The sequence below is a fragment of the Manacus vitellinus genome, unplaced genomic scaffold, assembly GCF_001715985.3.
Source record: "Manacus vitellinus isolate BGI_N305 unplaced genomic scaffold, ASM171598v3 scaffold_72_pilon, whole genome shotgun sequence".
Lineage (NCBI taxonomy): Eukaryota > Metazoa > Chordata > Aves > Passeriformes > Pipridae > Manacus > Manacus vitellinus.
The window spans coordinates 1,553,112-1,568,691 of record NW_021940764.1 but is presented as its reverse complement, the minus strand read 5'-3'; the positions used below and the strand labels follow the sequence as shown (position 1 = coordinate 1,568,691).

At 54.4% G+C, this 15,580-nt stretch overlaps 1 protein-coding gene across 1 annotated transcript in view; it reads right to left on the bottom strand.

Annotated features, from left to right (window-relative positions):
* Positions 1–7,402: 7,402 nt before the first annotated feature.
* The window catches only part of LOC103757342 (corticotropin-releasing factor receptor 1), a 20,906-nt gene continuing 12,728 nt past the window's right edge, over positions 7,403–15,580 (bottom strand). Inside the window, 7 exon segments of the mRNA XM_029964497.1 lie at positions 7,403–7,780; positions 9,846–9,887; positions 10,063–10,198; positions 11,984–12,069; positions 13,101–13,173; positions 14,395–14,455; positions 15,324–15,549. Coding sequence (XP_029820357.1) covers positions 7,640–7,780; positions 9,846–9,887; positions 10,063–10,198; positions 11,984–12,069; positions 13,101–13,173; positions 14,395–14,455; positions 15,324–15,549 — 765 coding nt within the window. The 3' untranslated portion in view covers positions 7,403–7,639.

The window sequence follows — 15,580 nt, the reverse complement described above, 5'->3', positions numbered from 1 at the left end:
AGCAGGATGCTCCTGGGATCAGCAGGATGCTCCCAGGACCTGCTCCTCCGGAGCCGGCCAGCTCCGCCCGGCGCACGGTGTCACTGCAGAGTAATTAGCTCCCGCTTATCTCCGTTAGGTGTGCGATTAGTCTCTCATTAATGCAATTAGCGCCGTGGCGCCCGTGGAAGGCTGTAATTGGCACCGAGGCAGCTGCGGCTCAGCTGCTGAGCACCGAACGGCGCCTCTTTGGGGTTTATTTGAGCCAGGGGTCACCTCCCCAAGGGCTGGTTTTTATGTGCAGCCCTGGCTGGGCACCCACACCCGCTCCCCGCTCGCTTCAGCCGCGATAAAAAGTGATTTTCTACCGTCTAGCTTTTCTTCAAACCCCCCGAGCTGGTTCAGGGAGGTGATGAGGGGTGTCCCGGCTGCTCCCCAGGTTTATCCTTTTAGGGGCTCAGAGGCCCAGGTCAGACCTTGGCTGGATGCAGGTCCTTCCCAAAGCCTTTCACTCTCCGTGCCAGAGGTGCCCGTCCCCCCGATCCGTGCCAGGTGAGGGTGGGCAGGGGGAGCAATCCCGGGGATGAGAAATAAAAAATATGATTTTTTTATGGGCGTATGGCGAAGTTGTAAGATATTCAAGTCCCAGACTGGGGCTGAGTCTCAGGGGCTTTTTCGGCCGGATAAGGGAATATATAAAAATTCCTAAAAATTAAAATCTTTCTGGACCACGTAAGACTTTGGTACACAGGGGTTTCTTTTCTCTCTTTGGGCTAAGAACAAAGGAAGATCCATCACTTTTGACAGGGGATGGCCAGTGGCCAATTAGAAAGAAGGGAAAGCCCCTTTTCAGAGCAAAGAAACCTTTTTAGGCGAAAATGAATATATTAAGCTTATCTGAAAAAGGCGAGATTTCGTAAAACTATAAAATGCACGAAATTTAAACCCACGGGGTCTTTTCTCCCCGAAGAACTCGGTGTGAGCCCGGACCCAGTGCGCTGAATACATCCTTATAAATTCTTTCTTTTAGTTTCATGACTTTTTGCCGTCTTTCTAAAATCGAGGGAGAATTTTTTTTTTTTCGCATTCCCGACCAGGGGTGTGAAACCCCCCCAGCCCTTTTCTGGAAAACCCGACACCCCACCTCCCTTCTGCAGCCAGCGCTCGATGGCTGAGCAGAGGGAACCGCGGCACGAGTTCCCTGCCAGCCCTGGCTCCCGCATTTTTTGGCTTTGGGAGAGCTCCTGACAATCCTGATTAACAACCTCTCCATCCATTCACCGGCGATAAGCCCCGGGAGCTCTGGGCCGTTGCAGCTCTATAATCGAGACGGTTTGAAAGAAGCGATTTTCTCCTCCCGCAGCCCCGGTTAATTCTCTTTTAATTGCTTCCCATTCTGCCCAGATTTCCCCTGGATTGCCGTGGCGTTGGCTCCGCTGCTTCCTCCTCTCCAGCGGTGCTTGACTCGCCCCTTGTTTTTTGCCAGGCTGGGATTTGGGATGGTTTGGGTCGTGCCAGAGCCTTCCAATCCCTCCGTGCAATTTCGGTGCAACGTGCCCTGAAATGCAGCTTTTAGAGGAGCAAATCTCTGAGGGCTGGGCTGGTTGTTGCTATTACACAGCGTGTGTGAGCACTGCTCTTGGAAAAAGAGATGGAAAAGCAGGGGAATTAGACACAGATGGGCAGTTTTAGTGGCAGGACAAACACACACACCTTCTTTACAAAAAACCAACCAACCAAGCAGAATTTAATGTTTAAGCAAAATTGTTTACCCAGAGGCGAAAAGAGATGGATGAAGCCTTTGTAAGCTGAATTAAAGTATGTAGGTTTGGTCCTTTTTCAGGGTGGGTTTGAAGCCATTCCCTGTGTCCTGTCCCTCCATGCCTTGTCCCCAGTCCCTCTCCAGCTCTCCTGGAGCCCCTTTAGGCCCTGCAAGGGGCTCTCAGCTCTCCCTGGAGCCTTCTCTTCTCCAGGTGAACCCCCCAGCTCTCCCAGCCTGGCTCCAGAGCTGAGGGGCTCCAGCCCTTGGAGCATCTTTGTGGCCTCCTCTGGACTCTTCCCAGCAGCTCCACATCCTTCCCGTGCTGGAGGAGCTGGATGCAGCACTCCCTGTGTGGAAAGCTCCATGGAACGAGCCACACCTCGCTGGGGAAAAGAAAGCTATTTTATGTGCTTAGTCAGTCTGTGTCTCTAAGCACATCTGAATCACAGTAATGCATTAAAACACAGCTCCCATCAGCCACCCAAATAATTGTCATCAGAAATGTGACTGTTTCTATTACCATGGTTTTGGGTTAGTGATGGAGCATCAGCCACACTTCAGCCAAGACTGAACCCTTCCAGCCTGTAATCCAGGGCTTTTCCTGAATATCCCCTCAAACCATCAGGCACAGTCACTCTGCTTTTTCCTGGCTTCTGCTGAGCTCCCACTTGTGTTTGCTGCTTGTTTCATTTGCAGGTGGTTTGCAGGCAGCAGTTTTCCACTCTTTGTGTCCCTGCAGGTCTCTGGCTCCTGCTGTGCCAACAATTCTCCCTCTACAACTGCTGCAAGTGCTTAACCCGGGGCTTCCCTTTCTGTCCCATATTTCACACTCCCACAGGCTTCTCCAGAGCCACCAGTTCCCTGGGATTCTCCAGCCTCCCCACTGAAGTCATGCTGCTGCAAGAAGGGCCTCACCCAGCCTCCAAGACCTCACCCAGCAGCCCAAAGCTGCAAGCACAGGACAGAAGACCCTCTTAACTGCAACATCCCTGGATCATCTACTCTTTCAAAGGCTGGTTTCATCCCAAAAAGCTGACTTGGAGATGCTAATAGTCCCTGGCAACCACAGAAGATCCCTTGGGACCGAGCCAGGAGCTCTGACACCTCGTGCTGGGGGCTCAGCCACACTCAGCACACAAACCCTGAAGACTTTGTGCTGGCTGAGCTGTGCCAGCCCTGTCACCCACCCCGTGGGCTGGGAAGGGCAGGGAAGGACATGTCCTGGGGGATTTGCCTCCGTGGAACACGGGGAGGCAGCAAATGAAGCAGCCAGGGAAGGAGCAGGAGAGGAGCTGGGCATCTGCCTCCCAGGCACTTGCCACTGGCAGTGCCCAGCTGGGTGTTGGGCCCCGTGGGGGAAGCTGTGACTCTTCTGCTGCACCCAAAATGAGGGTGTCCTGCTGTGAGGGGCTGGCAGGGCAGCTGGAGCAGGAATCTGGCTGGAAATGGATGCTCCTTGGAGCAGAAAGCAGTCCTGTTTGAGGGGTGGTTGGCTGGGTCGGGGTGGGGTGCTGGGCACAGTCCCAGGGGCAGGAGGAGGCTGTGAGCTGCTGAGGAGGGTCCTGAGCCCCCAGTCACACTGATGGCTCCTGAAACAGGTCTCAGAGCTGGAGGATGTCTGGCAGGGTGGTGCTCAGCCAGCAGAGCCCAACATCTCCCTGTCCACCACGGAGTAAATCCATGCCAATGCTTCCCCTGCTAGCAGGAGGCTCAGGGGGGATTTGAGCAGCCTCAAAGCACCACTGTCCCATGGAAACTTGGGCCTAACAGGGTTGGGCTGTTTTGCAAGGGGCTCTCCTGGGAGCAGGTGGTTGGGAACTGCAACTACTCCCAAAAAAACCTGGAAAACCTGGGCAGCCCTGGGTGCACATCCCCGTGGGAGCATCACCGAGGGCTCCAGCAGGAGGATGGGTTTGGATGCTGGTGGCCACAATCAGCTTTTGGCTCCTTGCAGGAACCAACTCCAGCTCCTGTGTGATTCCCACAGCTCTGGTGCCTCGGGGCTCCTCGAGGAGCCTTTTTCTCCAGGGCTGGATGGAATCACTTGTGTTCTCTGAGCTTTAGTTTTCCTCCAAATTGGAAAAATAGCCCTTTGAAATTTTCATGAGGGTGGCAGGGAGCTGCCCATGAAAGCCACTTAATGTGACTGCAGTGACAAATGCCAGTGAGAGGCTCGTGCTGGGGGGAGGGTAGCGAGGGAGAGGGCACTGGAATTAAAGGATGAAATATTTATTGGGGAGTTTGGCAGCACTGGAAGGGCAACACACCACGGGCCAGAGGCACCTTGGGGCAGGCAGAGCTGGGAGCCACAAATGGGCTGTAAAATGCCACGAGATTTCCTCTCCCTCCCCACCTCCCACCCCTTCCAGGGTCGTTGCCAGCCTGGGAAGGCACAAAGGGGGTTAAACATCCAGGAATGGCCCAAAGCTGTGGACAAGCAGGCAGAAATGTGGGGTGTGAGCCAAGGTGGAGGCTGGGGAGTGATGGTCTGGCTTGGCTGTAAATCCCAGCTCTGACTGAGGGCTGGAGCCTCATCCCTGGAACTGGGAGCTCCTGGCTCTGGCAGGGGGGTTGGCACAGGGCAGCCTGGCTGGAAGGTGGGATGAAAGCTCAGCTCAGCTCCCTCCACAGGGAATCAGGCTCATGAGCTTTCCTCTGCCTCCAGTCAGGCTCTGCATGGGAGATTTTCTTCTCAGGACCCCCAAACTGTGACCCTGGGGGTGACCAGGGCTGGGGACAACCCCCATGGTGGGCTGGCTGTGTTAACCAAATAAAGAAGCTTAATAAAAATCCATCTCTGTGTGCTGGAGAGGCCCCTGGGAGTCCCCTCATCCCACTGGGATGTCCCACAGCACCACGAGGTCCCATCCCTGGGGTCCCACTCTGCTTTTCCCAGCCCTGAGAGGGGCCAGAATAACATCAAGGGTTAACCCACAACGATCTCAAGAGGCTACAACCTCGTGGAGAGCACAGGATTGGCAGGTCATTAATCTCAGAGTTACTTGATAACTTCAAATACAATCATGTAATCAGCAGGAACCTGTAATTATTATTTATGTGCATGGTGCTTACTAAATTACAGCTCTCTCCAAGGCTCTGTGTGATGAACAAATTAATTCTGCATCGGAAGAGCTTGACCAGAAATCTGTTTGTGTCTGAATTTCACTTGTAAACATTGATGTATGAAATGAAATCCGGGTTTAATTGGCCCTCCCTCCTGCTGAGAAGCACATTATGTTTTTATTCTGCGTTAGCTGAGCTGGGGAGGGGGAAAATTTGGAGGAGTTTCTGCAGCCCTGATGGTGGTACTTGTGTGGGAGACCCGTGTGGGATGGTCCTCACTTGCCTGAGGTGAGATGTTGTTGATCTCCATGCCCTGGGCCTGTGGATTTGGGGTGGAAAGGAGACAAAAAAAGCCACCAGGTGCCTCTGGAGCAGTGGGATGCTGAGCCCACTGCAGGGTGAGGATGCTCCCGTGGAAACCTGGGCAGGGCTGTCTTTTCCAAAAGATAAACGTGCCCCAAAAGTCCTTGTGAGAGGAATCCATGTAGTTTTAATCAAACAAGACCGAGAACACACACACACACTTTTCTCCAGCTATGGAAAGCAAAGTCACATCAGTCAGAGCAAACCACCCAGAGGAGAAGGGAAAACCAGGGATGTGAACACAGATGCTTCTGTTTGGGTTTCTTTCTTTGGTTTTTCGATTTCCAGCTTCTTTTCCCCCCCAGACATGGACCTTGGCTTTAGAAAAATCCAAGTTGAACACGTAGCACATCATTTTTTTTTGGCACCATCACTTGTGGGGACGATGAAAAAAAACTCCCTGGGGCATTTCCCCTTCTTCAGATCCAGCAGATCTTTATTAACCTGCCAGAGCACCCAGTAGAGAAACCAAGATAGGAGAGAAGACACAAGTCTGCTCCTTGTAGGAGCATCTGCAGAACTGGGAGGTGCCACTTTTCCCACTGCATAACTCTGGGGGGGTCTTTTTCTCGCCCATATATTGGATTAAGGGCAGTTTTGGGGACTGTTGGTGATGGATGAACTTGTACTAAGCCTAAAACCTGCCCCATATGCAGGGTGTGGCCCTCACTGGGTCATACTGGGAGCTGTTGCTTCTCCCAGTGCATCCCTGGGGGCAATGGGATATTTCTGGTTTAGCTGCACTGGGGACATGCAGGTAGGAAACCAAAGCAGGAGGGAAACGTGAGGAATTTGCTTCAGACTCCTCAACTTCTCAAACGCTTAAAGAAAGAACCCAGAGGGGTTTTTTTTCCCCTGTGCTTTCCTTTAAAGAAAACAAACAAACAAACAAAAAACACACAAAAAAAAAAGGAAATATTTTTCCTCCTTTCTGGTGGTGTATCCTGAGGAAATCACAGAGCACTGAGATTTCAAAGCTGCTTAAATCTCCCCAGGGCAGGACACACTTAGGCCTGTTCTTTATTGGGGGGAAACTGAGGCACAGAAGTGTGAAGGAGCTCCCACCACATCCTGTAGGGCCCCTGCTGGAAAAATCCCTGGGATGCAGAGAGCAGACTGGTCCCATAATGCCCTCCTGGCATCTGTCCCCCAAGCAGATCTCATATGGGGCAAGGAAAATGTGGCTCCAAGGAGGTCAAGGCAAACCCCAAAGCCCTCCACTTGCATGGGCCTCTCTGCTCAGCTGCTTTCAGTGACCACATGGAACAGGGAGTGGGATCAGGGACAATCTGGAGTCTCCAGCGTGGGAAGGGAGAGAGGCAGGGATGGAGGGAGGGATGGAGGGAGGGATGGAGGCAGGGAAGGAGGCTGCTGCTCCTCCAAGGCACTTAACCCCAGCCTGGGGATGGTTTGGTGCCATCCCCTGTGCGAGAGCAAGGAGCAGCTTTGGCACTGGGCTCACCTGGCACGGGGAGAAGCAGGGCAGGGGGAAGGGGAGCAGAGCCACAGCGTGTCCCTGTGGTAGCTGCCTTTGGGGACCTCAGCCACCCCTCCAGCACAGGGTTCCCCCAGCTCTCCGCCCCCTGAGCAAGGACAGGGGGTCAGCCTGAGGGGCAGGGGCTGGGCAGGGACCTGGGGATCCCTCTGGGCTGCACCACACCACACAGTTACCTCACTCTCGTGCCTCCCTTCAGCCCAAACCCCTCTGTGGGGCTGTTCAGAGTCCCTGGCACCATCCCTGTGCTCTGTGTGGTTCCCCACCCCTCCCATCCCCCATCCTTGGGGTCAAGGTGAGCAGTGACCTGGTCACACCAAGCAGCAGGTACAGGACATCTGAGGACCCAGCACGGGGCAGGGGAAGGGCTCCAGTTATCCCAGTGGCAGAGATGATCCCAGGACTCAACTGAGAGCCCCCTCAGGGCTCAAGTGACCCCAGTGGTACAAAAACACAGCCACACAAAGCAACGTCTGCCATCAGTCCAGGGCTCTCCATCCACCCCCTGCCAATGCAGAGGGCTTTGGCCCCTCCAGAGGGTTTTCCCACACCAGCAGCATGCCAGCATGTGCTCACTGGAAGGGCTGACCCAGCTTCCCAGGGATTAGCCCCATCAGCTGTCCCAGTAGTGTCCTGGTGTACTGTCAGCTCAAAGCTGTGTCAGCTCAAAACTCAAGCCGGGCAGCGACGAGGGGCATCATGCCCGGGCTGGAGCAGGCAGGGAGGCTGCTGCGACCTCTCCAGCTTCCTCTGGCTCCTTCTTCCATCCCACAGCAGGTCACAGCAGTGCCAGGGAGATGACCAAGCAGCCTCTCAGCTGTGCTGTCCCGCAGGTCCAGGCAGGAGCTGTGCAGGTCTCCCGTGGCTGCAGCGGGGCCGGGCAGCGCGGGCAGGACCTGCCCCTGTGCTGTGCCCCCTCGGGGCAGGGCCATCGCCTCCCTCAGCCCCTGCAGGCCGTCTCCTGGGGCTCCCCTGGCTCACACAGCCGTGGATTGCTTGATGCTGTGGAAGCTGACTCTGGTGGGGGAGGTGGGGATGGACATGGCCCGGGCCACGCGGGCGCGGATGGAGTGTTTGTCCTGCCAGCGGTGCCAGCGCTTCCGCACGGCCGAGCGCACCTGGGGGCACGGGGAGAGGGGCACTCGGTCATGTGGGAAAGAAACAATCTGTTTTTGTTATAAGCCAAAGGAATTTGGTGGGAAACAGAGGGTGGTGGGATTTGCTTAGGCGCCTCATGGAGGCCGTGAGGTGGGAAGGCCCCGTCCGGGCCTGAGGCCAGGGAAACGTCACGGTCGGGATAGGGAAAAATATAAAAATGGGAAAACATCCCCTGGCCTCATGGCTGGCCTTTGTGTGCAGAGAGACCCCCTGTACATGTACAGGGGATCATCAATCAAATCAGGAGGGAGGGTGACACCCCCTCCTGGGTTTGAAAAATTACCTTTTAATGTAAAATACCTGTCACCTGTTGAATATTTAACAGAGAGTACAAAAAGAGCATGTTTTTCAATGGGATGGTGCTTTTTCCAGGCCATGGGACTTGGGATTGCACCCAGCGCTGCAATAAAGAATTTCTTGCTGCAGTTTTCCTTGTCCTGCAGGTATTTTTTGCCTTTTCATAAATGGAAAGCAAGGGTTTTTTCCGACAGTCACCACACAGCCATCCAGAGCCAGCAGCCACCCTGAGCCCCAGGGCTTCCCACCAAAAATGCTGCTGAAACCCTGCTCAGCCTCCCCTGGGGGTCCCAGGAACCCCTGGCACCTGCCCAAGGCACCCAGCTTTCTTTGGTGCTGGTGAAATGCAGCCCTTGCACCTACCAAGGGAGATGAACCCATTAATTGTGTTAATTAACACAGCCTTAAGCTGTGCCAGGGGAGCTTTAGGTTGAACATCAGGAAGGAATTCTTTCCAGAGAGAGTGATCAGGCATTGGAATGGGCTGCCCAGGGAGGTGGTGGAGTCACCATCCCTGGAGGTGTTTAAGAAGAGACTGGATGTGGCATCAGTGCCATGGGCTGAGTCATTGTCACATGGGTGACAAGGTTGGACTCAATAATCTCAGGGGTCTTTTCCAACCTGGTCGATCCTGTGATTCTCTAACATTAAACTATTAAGAGAGATGGTGCCTCTGAGCTTAAAATGGAAACAAAAGGGAGAAATAAATCTGAGCCAGGGGCTCTGTGGGAGAGGCAGCAGCTCACACCTGCATCGGGTGCTGTGAGGGGCTGGCAGAGCTACAGGAGCAGTCAGGGAGGTTTAATGGCTTGTCTGCTTCGTGCCAGTGGCATTCCTTGGACATTAATGCCACCCTCCAGCAGCCCAAGTGCTTTGTGTGGCAGGTAAATGGTGAAGAAAGGCCTGGGATGGCCCTGGGAAATGGGGGCTGAGGCTGAGGTTGGGTGAGCACCAAAGTCCCTAGAGGTGAAGGACCATGGTGTGATGTGTTCCTGGGTCACCAGCCAGCCCTGCTCCAGTCCCTTTTCCTCCTGCATCAATTAGATGTGATTTGGTACCAAAACAAGCTCATCTGGGGCAAACTCTCCTGAGCCAGCAAAGGTGCAGGAGGGTTTGGAGGACACAGAGGAAAGAGGTGCCCAAATAACTGGCTGCAGGATCAGCCTCTGCTCTCAGCTTCTTTGCTTTCTGCTGCCTGTGTTTTGGGGCAGAGCCCAGGAGGTGCCCTCACCCAGGAGCTGGGTACCCACCTGTGTTTATGGGGTCACCCTGGGGATGGGAGCCCAGGACTGGCAAAGCTGAGCTGTTTTCCAGTGCAATCCCCAAGGGACTGGGCTGGTTTGAGCACTGAGCACCTGCTGTGGTTCCTCCAGCCAGAAAAGGGCAGTGGAGAGCAGAGGCCTGACCTCGAGCTGGCGTGAAGTGATTGGGAAGGATTCCCCAGGGATGGGGGGACCCTTGGCTCTGCTGCACCAAATCCCACAGGGGCACCCTGAGAGCATCTGTTCTGGGGGGGTGGATTTTCCTCCTCCAAAGGCAGGGGCTGACAGCTGCCATTCCCATCTGTGGCTGCAGATGTGCCTGGGGCTGGAGGTGAGGCACTGACTCTGCTCACCTTCAGCTGGGGAATTGGGGACCAGCACCCTCCAAACCCTGGGCAGGGGCAGAGCCTCAGGCTGAGCTCGTGTCTGCAGACCCCCCAAGCACCCCCCAGCCCCCAGTGCTCACCTCACTGTTCAGGAAGCAGTAGAAGACAGAGACAAAGAAGCCCTGGAAGGAGACAAACAGCAGAGTCACCTCCAGCAGGCACCCCAGGACTGGGAGCTTTGGAGCAGCCCTGGGGTCTGGGGGTCTCTGTTTTTGGGAGGGGGCAGAAGCTGGGGGAGGCATCAGCCCCATCCCTTGGTGGGGGAGCTGGGATGAAAGCCAGTGCTGAGGACCATACCTGGAAGGACTCCAGGAAGGAGTTGAAGTAGATGAAGACTATCCTGGAGATCTCATCCTCCCCCGGGTTGACGAAGAACAGCATGTAGGTGATCCCCAGCAAGGGCAGCAGCACCAGCGTGGCCTTGACTGCTTTCCTGGGGAGAAAACATGGACCTGAGCTGCTGCAGGGCAGCCCTGGGCACGAGGACTCTGCCCATCCCACTCCCAGCACCAGCATGGCTGGGACTGGCCTGCCTGGGACTGGTCTGACTGGGAGGAGGAGGACAGAGCAAAGCTGAGCTGTTTTCCAGTGCAATTCCCAAGGGACTGGGCTGCTTGGAGCACTGGGACTTGCTGTGCTTCTCCATCCAGAAAAAGGGCAGTGGAGAGCAGGGGCCTGACCTTGAGCTGGCGTGAAATGATTGCTTGGCTGATCCAGGGCTCGATTAAAAAGGAATTAAGGAGGGCATAATAATTCATGCCCTTCAACGTGGGTTTATGAAAACCTCATCTCAGGTAATTAATTTGGTATCTTGCCTTGATGAGATTACAAGTGTGGTTTGTGAAAAGCCAAAGTGCTGATGCAGGGAGTGTGGGAAGGCCCAGGGCTTGGCATTCCTGTGGATCAGGGGACAAGAACAATGCCAAGCCATCGCTTTTTGCTTCAAGATCCTGTTCATGGACAGATTCCAACAGTAGCTGAGCATGGGAAAGTCATCCCTGGTTAGTCTGGGCTGGGTCTGTGTTACATCCCAGACCTGGAGCAGAGCACAGCCCCTGACACAAATGGGCTGATGACATGGAGGAGCTGGAGGAGACTGAGGACAGGAGCATCTTCAGGCTGGAAAACAATGGGAAAACATGTTCTTCTCATGGGAGCAGCCATGGCAGCGTGAAATCCATTCAGTTTTTTACCAAAAGCCATCATCTAAGGTGAGCAGGAGCCCCCTCCAGGGCTGTCCCTTGCTGGTTTAAGCAGGACTGCACAGTTTAGAACCTACCAAATTCTCCAGGTTTTCTTGTCCCTTGAAATATTTCTGGGAAATGAACACGTTCTCCTGTCCAGAGGTGAAAAACCTTCCCTGCCAAAATCAGGCAAATACCAGAAAACCAAAAGTCTCTCAAAATTGCTGGCTGAGGCCCACCAGCCTTTTTCAAGAACCTTTCTCTTTGCTCAGCCCCAGCTGAACCATCCATCCCAGCTCAACACTCCATGAGGAGGAAAGCTGCTATTTCCTCATAACCCAACCAAAATGTTTCCATTCTCGGCTGAAAAAGCCCCCCCTCCACCCCAAACCTGCTTCTCTTGACCCAGCACTCGCTGAGATCCCCCAGTCCCTACCCACAAAATGCTCCAGAGAGAAGCACTGATGAAGAGTCTTCTGATGAAGAGACACTGAGACACTTCTGATGAAGTGTCTTCTCCTGCTCCAGGTACTTTGGAGAGCTGCTCTGACCACACACCTCCCAAGCTGCCTGCAAAACATTCCCCAGCAGGGAAGGAAGGGTTAAAATCCTCCTGCCTTGTGCTGTGGGAGTGCTGCCTTCTTCTTCACAAGGAGGTGTTGGGGTGGCATCGATTCCTCCCTCCTTCCTCAGCCTCTGCTCTGCTGTCAAGCAGCGATTTAATTCTCACCTCCGTGCCAGGATTTGCAGCTCCGAGCCTGGAGAGCTCATCAGGTCCCACCAGGACAGGCTTTTTTTTTTTTTTGCAAAGAGACTCAAATCCCAAGGGCTCCCTTCCAAGGCAGATCCAGCCATCCATATTCTCCAGCAGCAGGCTCTCACTGATTTAATGCCTCCAAAGAGCATTTGAGGTGCTCTTGGGTGTCTGTCCGTGCTCCCATCACCTCAATGCCCGGCTGCTGGGGCTGTTCCCATCTCCCCTGATCCTGGGGGAAGCCAGGTCTTGCTGCAGGGTTGCTCAAGCCCTTTCTTACCTGTACTGGATGGTCTCTGAGGTGGTGGAAGCTCGGAGCTTCGTCATGAGGATTCGGACGATGTTGAACAGAAAGATGAAGTTGATCTGGAAGGAGGAGGGTCACTGCTTAGTGTCTGCTGCCCCAACATTCCCTCCCATTCCCTCAGCTGTGCCAGGGGAAATGGGAATGTTTCCTCCTGCACCTGATCTACTGCCTTCCCTGTCCTGTCCCAGGCATGTGCATTTGTTGTTTTTAAAGCATTTCAGCAACAAGATTTAGGAGTTTGCTCAAGGGATCAGGGCAGCAGGGCACGCCAGGAGACTGGTGAGGCAGGACAAGTGTCAGAGGAAGGGCTGAAGGTGAAAAAGTTGGAGGGAGAGGAGGAATACAAGGCTGGGAGTTGCTGCCACCACAGCCAGCAGCTGCTTGGCCTCTCTCCCTCTGCAGAATCACTAATGAGGGCACGGGAAGGTGGCCCTGGAGCTGAGCACAAATGACATTTATTAGCAGTGGCCGGGCTACCTGACAGGCTGGGAAGTGGGAAGCAGGATCAATTGTTCCAGGAGGCTGGTGATCAGTCCTCCCTTGGGTGGTTTCAGCACTGGGCAAGCAGGGAGGGATGGTTTTGGGACCTTGTGCATGGCTCTCCCCCTGCAAACACAGGTTGGACCCCCAGGTTGTGACCTGCCACCTCTGCTCTCCTTTGTCCCTTCCCAAAAGGACAAAGTCCCAGCAAACTGTGCTCCCTGTGACCCCTGGGTCAAGCATCACTGCTCAGCCAGGAGCAAAGAGGATCTGGGAATGGAGATGAGGTTCCCAGGCTTCTGCAAGTGCAGAGCACCCCCCTGCACCCAACCAGTGCCAGGGCAGGGATGGAGGGGCTTACTGGTACACATGGGAGTCTGCTGATGGGACATCCCTGTCAGAGTGAGGTCTCCAGGCACATTTGCAGCCCATCCCAAGCCCAGATTTTCTCAGGGGGCAGTTTGGGTGAGGGCAGTGCTGCTGTGGGGCAGCAGAACCAGTCACAGCAGAGTGAAGCTAAAGGAGGGGGCCAAGCCCTGGCCAGGAGCAGCTGCATCCCACCTGCAGCTGGAAGGACACTGTTTAGCCGAGGAGGTCACTTTGCTCTTACCAGCAGCACCAGGATCATGGGGCCTTGGTAAATGTAGTCAGTGTAGACCCCTGCTCGCTTCCCAAACCAGCACCTGCAAGGCAAGGACAAAGATAAGCAGTGCTGGGGACAAGCCTGCCATGGGGATGACCTGGAACCCAGGAAAAGGAGGTGCCCAGGGCTTGTGGGGCTGGTAACGGGCCCCATATGGATGTGGGAACTGGTTATTGTAGGATAAGCAGGGACTGACCCATTCATGAAGGAGGGGATTGTCCCTCTCTGCTCTGGTGGGGCCTCACCTGGAGTCCCAGGGGCAATTCTGGGCATCACAATATAAGGAAGGTCTAAAGCTCCTAAAGTAGGGACAGGAAGATGGGGAAGGGTCTGGAGGGGTCACAGGAGGAGCAGCTGAGGGAACTTGGTGTGTTCAGCTGGAGAGGAGCAGACTGAGGTCAGACCTCACCAGGGGCTGCAGCTCCTCCCCAGGGGCAGCTCCAGCTCTGGGTGAGCAGGGACAGGAGCAGGGAAGGGCTGGAGCTGTGCCAGGGCAGGGTCAGGTTGGATCTCAGGGAAAGGTTCTTCCCCCAGAAGGTGGTTGGCACTGCCCAGGCTCCCCAGGGCAGTGGGCACAGCCCCAAGGCTGCCAGAGCTCCAGGAGGGTTTGGACAATGCTCTGAGGGACAGGGTGGGATTGTTGGGGTGTCTGTGCAGGGCCAGGGGTTGGATGGATGATCCTTGGGGGTTCCTCCCAACTCAGGATATTCTGTGACCTTGCCCAGGTGTGGGTTGGTTCTGCTCCCAGCAAACCCTCCGGGGTCCCTGTCCTGGGAACACCTTGCTGGGGTTGTTAAATCAGTGCTGTGTGAGTAGCACAGGGCTGCTGAAACTGGGGAGCAGAAAACCAGCTGTGGAAAACAGGACAGGCTGCCTTTCATCTCAACAGGCTCCTTTTAACTCCCCAGTCCAAGGTATGAACTCTCAGGTGCCTGCTAAGACCTTCCTTTGCAGGTGCCTGTGAAAATGGCCCGGGGGGGATAGTTCAGATCTCTGCTGGTTCAATCCCAGCTGCATTTGGCAAACCCATTGTAGGAGCTGTGGCTTAATCTTGCCTTTTTTTTCCCCCCTTAAAACGATCTCACTTGCCTTTTGAGAAGAAACAAGCAGGGACAGGGCTGCAGAGAGACCAAAGGCAGGATAAAAGAAAGAATGGAAGAATAACATCCTTTTTTTCCTCCCTGCCAGAGCCCCTGGCACAAGTGGTCTCTGGGGATTTGGGATAGAGAACGGAATGGGGAACAAAAGCAATCAGGCTTACTTCTCATTGTCGTAGTAGAGCTTCCCAATGGCCCAGGCCACGATGATGGGGAAGGGGATACCTGCAAGGGAACACTCAGGTGAGTCTCAGGGGGTGTCAGGGTTGACAGCAAGCCTGTCAGCAGTCTGGCATTTATCAATGAAGCAGTGGACACAAACAGGATTACAGCACACCCCTGAAAGGAGGAGAACACAGCATGCAGAGGAATGTGGGCAACTTTCAGGCAGGAAGAAGATGGAAGGCAGAAATGGACTTCCTGTGCTTTTTACAAGTCAGGATGACTCGACAAAAACTGTGTTTGTTAGTTTGCAACCAACCCTGGTGTGGGTATACATGAAAGTACCAAGGTCAGGTTGACATGTGGATGGCCTGATGGCCTGATCTATGTGTACCAATAGCAGGGTGACATGTATGTGACCTGATCTATGTGTACCAATAGTAGGGTGACATGTATGTGACCTGATCTGTGTGTACCAACAGGAGGGTGACATGTATGTGACCTGATCTGTGTGTACCAATAGTAGGGTGACATGTGTGTGACCTGATCTGTGTGTACCAACAGCAGGGTGACATGTATGTGACCTGATCTATGTGTACCAATAACAGGGTGACATGTGTGTGACCTGATCTGTGAAGGCACCGATAAAAAGCTGACATGTGTGATATGTGAAAAGTATAAATGTTTGCAACCTGTTGCAATAAAGTGATTACAGCCTTCTTGTAAACCTGTCCCTGCTTTGGAAGAAGATTCTGTGTCACACTGGCCATCCCCGACTTTAATAGCAACAGGGGGGCAACACCACAAAATCCCGCTGCAACAGGGGCTCCCTCACACACATCTGCCAGTGCAAATCCCACCCTCCTGCTCCTAGTGGGTATTTGGGTGCCAGACCAGGAGCAGGGGGTGCAGGGGGCAGCCTGGGACTCACACCAGCCGATGCAGATGAACATCCACTTGCGCAGCTTGTCGGTGGAGTAGGTGAGCACGATGGCCGTGTGCAGGTAACAGCCCTCCCCAAACATCCAGAAGAAGTTGGTGACGTGGAAGTAGTTGTAGGCAGCAGTGACCAGGCGGCACCAGACCTGCCAGGAGGAGATGTGGAGCCTCCAGAGCTCTGGGTTGCAGTGGGGAAACCAATGCCACCAGCAGAGCAGCTGAAGGTGTGATTCTCACGCGCCTGGGTTG